Genomic DNA, 5,385 nt, shown 5'->3' with positions numbered 1-5,385 from the left:
ATCTTCCCACTTCTATACAAGGGAAGGTGCTTTTTGATACCATAAAGAATCAGAAAACTCCTTGTAATTTGACTTGTGTAAAATATAATTATATACCATTCCCAAGTTAAGACGCCATCCCCACATGGGGCGGTGGATTTCAACGCTAAGTTTAACAACTCTACCTGAAAGCAGTTTTTGAAGTATAAGGTTGAACCATACAAGTATTTTAGAGCATTCACCACATACAAACTCATTTCTTCCCCTTTTGTAGTTTCCCATTGAAGATTCTTTTCCCAAAACATTACAAAGCCATACATAAAAGGCCACTTTTTCCTCATGGCATCATTAGTACACATATCTTTCAGAAAAAGAAACCCAAAATCCATTGCTCATGGCATGACCAAGAGGAAGAAAAATGAGAAGAAAAATTAGACACTGAAGCAAACTAAATCTGGAAATTTACACAAACACGAAATGTAGTTCATGTTTCTTAAAACCTTCAGAGTTCATACACAAAAGAAAAGGCTGGAAATCTCTTGGTTTTAATACAAAGCAAAGCTGTAAGGACATGCAATCTTAAGACTTGACCCTGTTGGAACACACTGCTTCCCCCCCACCATCTAACTATATATCACAATAAATACTTTTTATCTCAGACTCATCACAGGCCATGGGTTCACCCCAGCAGCTGGCAGGGCGGGTCGGATAATGGGGACCCGCCTCACTACTGAGAATGCTTCGTTCAGACGTGCAGCACGGCTCATGAACTGAGACACCTTCTGCAGATATCAATAGGAAAAGAGACAGAGTTGGAAATGCATTAAAACAGACACAAGTATGACCAAAGGGCTATAAGCAAATAAGAAGTAGCATGATAAAAATTAGAACCTTCTCAAGTGCCTCTTTGTACTTCTGGAAGATTATAGGGTGTTTTTCAGCCTACCTCAAGCATATTTTCAAAGAGAAGAGCTAATGGTAAAGCATATGAGGGACCTCCTTATATCATTCCACTATTTCAATGGACAATTTCACATGTTTGATCCAGCTCTGCCTAGAAAAAATGCCACTCATGCTATAGTCATCACTATTAGAATCTAACCTCCCATGGGATTCACCTACTAATCTAGGAATTCAATTCTGTCTACAAAATTAAACATCCTAATATTGATTAATTACAAGTGAGTATGAAAGTATTGTTCAGTTTTACACTCTACTGCAGGCATCAGATTTCTATTCATACTGGTTTTATTAATAATTGAGAAAACATGGGAAAAATGAAACAGAAGTATTGTTCTTTAAAGGTTTTTCAGAAACAAAATTTGAAATATTAAAAAGGAAACCCCATTTTAAACTCAATTTAAAGCATTTGTAATCAGGTCATCTTCTTTACAAAAAATCCAAAATGACAGTTTTTCATCCATGTTAGGTTTCGCCACACTCAACTTGAGATTTGCAGTTCATAATGCTAATAGAAGAAAAACAGTGCAAGAATTTTCAGTCAAATTTTCCTTTTTAAGAAAGTACAAAACAATAATGAGAAGGAAATAAAAAGAAGATGGCTAATTAAAAAAGCTTAATCGGTAAAAAAGTTTGAGTTTGAAACAGAGTTTTATTAGAAAAAGAAGAAATTAAAAATAAAAAATTCCTGAAGAAGATCCCTTCAGGAATCAAAACCAGCCAAGGAAATCTCTACCACATCAGTAACATGAGTAGAATAAAACAAACCAGAAACGTCTCACTTCAAGGAAATAAACATTTAGAATACAAAATCATCTTCAGAAATCCAAGGAAAGAAAACCACAACAAATTTTCAAGTTTTATACTTCCTGTTTGATTTTGTTTAATTGTGCATATCAAGAAAAAAGCCAAACCACATGAACCCCTCACTAAAATTGTTTCTACACAGAGAAACAATCTGTGTGAAGTAGCAGTATTCTTGTTGCATGTCTTAGGCAAGATGATGCTAAGCAATCCATGTGAATTAGTGTTTTTCATGTCACAAATATTAGGCAAGATGATATTAAATTACAAAAGAAAATAATACTAATAATCATAATTTGTTCTTTTCTACCATTGCCAAATAAATCAAGCAGAGCCTTTAAGCAATAGCATGACATGAAGCATAACTAGCAGTTCAATTCATAAGAAATTAACCAAAATTTAAAATAGCATAAAAACAGCCGAATTAGCAGGACAAATTACACTCAAAGAAATGACTGACCTTGTCATCCACAGTAACCTTGAGCTGCAAGCTCCTGCTCTTCCTCTTCATCCTATACAATCTCCTTCCTAGAATAACAATGCCCAATATGGCAGCTGCCACCGAGAAAGACCAAACAGGACTAACCCTGAAAGCACAGTATCTGAAGAACTCCAATGGAACCTTCCACCACACCACCCTCCTCTTCAACTCCTTGTCACCCTTAGATTCCACTTCCTTAATGGCTCCTACATTCTCATTATCATTTTGGTCTCCTCCTCCTTCCATCTCCACCTTCGACTCATTTCCACCATCTGATTCGCCTGAAAGCTCAGAAACATCTCGTTTCTTCCCACCACCATCAACACCCTCCTTATTTTCCTCCTCAAATTTCCCAAGCTGGTTCTCCATTGATCCAATTCCACCTGAATCAGACCAAAATTTCCCCAGATTCTCGCTCTCACCTCCAATTTCTCCAATTTCTTCAAAGCCCGCTTGGCTTTTCCCACTTTCCACAAAGTTCAGTTGGTTTTGGGCATCAAAATCGCTGATTTTACGATCATCAGACAAATCACTCCCCAACCCAAATCCGAATTTTCCCATATTCTCACTCTCACCTCCAATCTCCCCAATCCCTTCAAACCCGACCTGGCTTTTTCCAGTTTCCACTAATCCCAACTCATTTTTCACATCAAAATCACTGGATTTACGCTCATCGGACCAGAGCTTCCTCAAATTCTCACTCTCGCCTTCAAACCCCACTTTGGTTTTCTCAGTTTCTCCCAAACCCAATTCATTTTTCGCATCAAAATCTACAATTTTGCGTTCATCAGACCGATCACTCCCCGAATCAGACCAAAACTCCCCCATATCCTTCCTCTCGTACCGAGTCTCCAACCCGGGATCAATCCAACTCGGATTGTCCGACTCAATAGAGCCCTCCTCGCTCACATCAACAGGCCTCTCGTACCTCCCCTGCGAATCCAGAGAGAAGTAATCGGACCTTATCATACCCTCAGAATCTCCTTCAATTCCCTCCAACTCGCTCAACTTCTGAGCTGAAACCGGCGAGATAACCAATTCGGAGTCGGAGCCGTGGAGAAGCTCCCAGTCTTGCAAGTCCACTGATTCCTCCATGGGAGGTGGGAGGTGGGAGGTGGGTGGTGGGTGTCGGAGGATCAAAATTCTCCGTCAAAATTTGAAACCCTAACCCTAGAAAAACGGAGAAAGAGAGTGGCAGTTTGGATTGGTTTACCCACAAATGAAGGCAGTTGATGCTCTCTCTTCAAACCAATCTCTATGTACCATCTCTATCACTATTTCCTATCTCTTACTATATTTTGGTTTGAATTAAAAAAATATTTAAAAAAAAATAAAATCATATTAATTTGTTCTATAAAATATTAAAAATTGATTTTATCAAGTGACAATTAGGGAATAAGATTAATATTTTAGTTAAAAAATTTTGAAATATCATGAATATTTTTAATTTAATTAAAGATATATTTAAAATATAGTTTTTAAATGTAAATCAATTTTATTCCTATTATTGTGAGATATGGAAGTTAAAAAGTTACCTTAAACAATCCCTATGGCTAATTTAGTGGGAAGGAAATTAGGAAAAATGAAAATTTAAAATTTAATTTTTATTTTATTTATAAATATCTTATAAATGGCAAGGAAAACGAAAATAATTAAGGAATGCGATTTTACCCTTTTTTTATTGGAAAAAATAAAACAAATAGAATATAAAAAAAATCTAATATCCGGATTTATAAAATACAAATTTTAACTAATTATCTAAAAATAATTAACATTTTATGTATTTTTTTTTAAAAATATTATTTTTTATCAAGTATTATATTTCAATAATATAAATTTATTTTTTATAAGTGAGTCTATAAAATTTAATTTTTATATATAATTTTTATATTAATGTATGAAAACATACTTTTTTTTTTCGATATTTCTCTTATTTTTTTCTTTACTTTTCTTTTTTAATTATTACCATCTAATTTTACCCGAATTCTGATTGATAACATAATTAGGGGAAACCCGACCCGCCTAGTGTCGCAAAATTATCTAAACACAAGTATGTTCCTCGCCCTACAGACATCATGACGTGTCAAATAACAATTGGATGCAGCTGAAAGAAAATATCTAATACCTTGACTATTTATGAGAAATCCAATAATAAAATGACACGTGGATAATAATGTGGTCTGAACCGCAGTGGAAATTATCTAAGTGAAAGAGCAAATGTCCTTTTCTTAACAGGGGAGAATTGCTGGGTGGGCAAAAGGACAACCGTCAAGTGAATGCAGCGGATAAAGTACCCAGGTCTGATATTCTCACTCGACTGTCAGATAAATTCTACCAACCTCCAATCAGAGATGGCTTGCTTTTTAAGCAATAACCCATTTAAGAAAACATCATGATTTTTTAAAAAAAAAAAAAAAAAAAGGGAAAAAGGGGCTGTTTGGTTGTAAGGTATTTATGTGAAATTTGTGGCATTTAAAGCTGTTGGCAGAACATGGTTTGTTGTTGAAACCATGAATCTATTCTCAATGACCTAATATTTCTACTATTCACCTTTTTAAACCATTTTTCCTAATTTATAATGTTTCATGTACTCAATTTTTTTTAACTTCTATGACCAAATCATTAGGACTTTTTATGAGGACCAAGTTTTCGAGTGTTAACTCTCCCACAATAACCAACACTAAGTAAATTCAGGTATCATCTATGGCTCATAGACTTAAATCTCCCTTTTTCAAACAAATGGTTTTTATTAAAAATAAAAGTTAAATTTATTTTATATTATTATTTGAATAAAGGAAGATCGTATAAGCACTTACTCAAAATCTAATTCACAAGATTCCGTTTAAAAAGACAATTTCTTTATAAAGAGTTCACTATTCTATATTTAATTTTAAATTTTTAAGTACGAAATTATATATAAATTAATATTACTACAGCCCAAAACCTACCATAACGATCCTTTTATACCTCAAACCCCAATACTCAAAATGAAAACATCATTAAGATGTATCAATTTGTTATCTCTAATTATATATAATCTATTCACTATATTATTTTAGAGAAAAAAAGAACTTCTTAGAATAAGAAATAATTAATCATGAAAGATGAAGTTATTCTAACTATTTTGATGATTGTTTTAAAAGATAATTATATAAACATAA

At 33.9% G+C, this 5,385-nt stretch overlaps 1 protein-coding gene across 1 annotated transcript; it reads right to left on the bottom strand.

Moving 5' to 3' along the window:
• Positions 1-440: 440 nt before the first annotated feature.
• Positions 441-3,514, bottom strand: LOC100241424 (uncharacterized). Its single transcript, XM_002274167.4, has 2 exons — positions 2,204-3,514; positions 441-761 (listed from the first exon to the last, which is right to left on the bottom strand). The coding sequence occupies exons 1-2, from the start codon at positions 3,317-3,319 to the stop codon at positions 630-632; spliced, it is 1,248 nt and encodes a 415-aa protein (XP_002274203.1). The 5' UTR covers positions 3,320-3,514; the 3' UTR covers positions 441-629.
• Between the last annotated feature and the right edge of the window lie 1,871 nt (positions 3,515-5,385).

Source organism: Vitis vinifera, chromosome 18 (assembly GCF_030704535.1).
Source record: "Vitis vinifera cultivar Pinot Noir 40024 chromosome 18, ASM3070453v1".
Classification (NCBI taxonomy): Eukaryota; Viridiplantae; Streptophyta; class Magnoliopsida; order Vitales; family Vitaceae; genus Vitis; species Vitis vinifera.
This window is presented reverse-complemented; position numbering and strand designations above follow the sequence as displayed.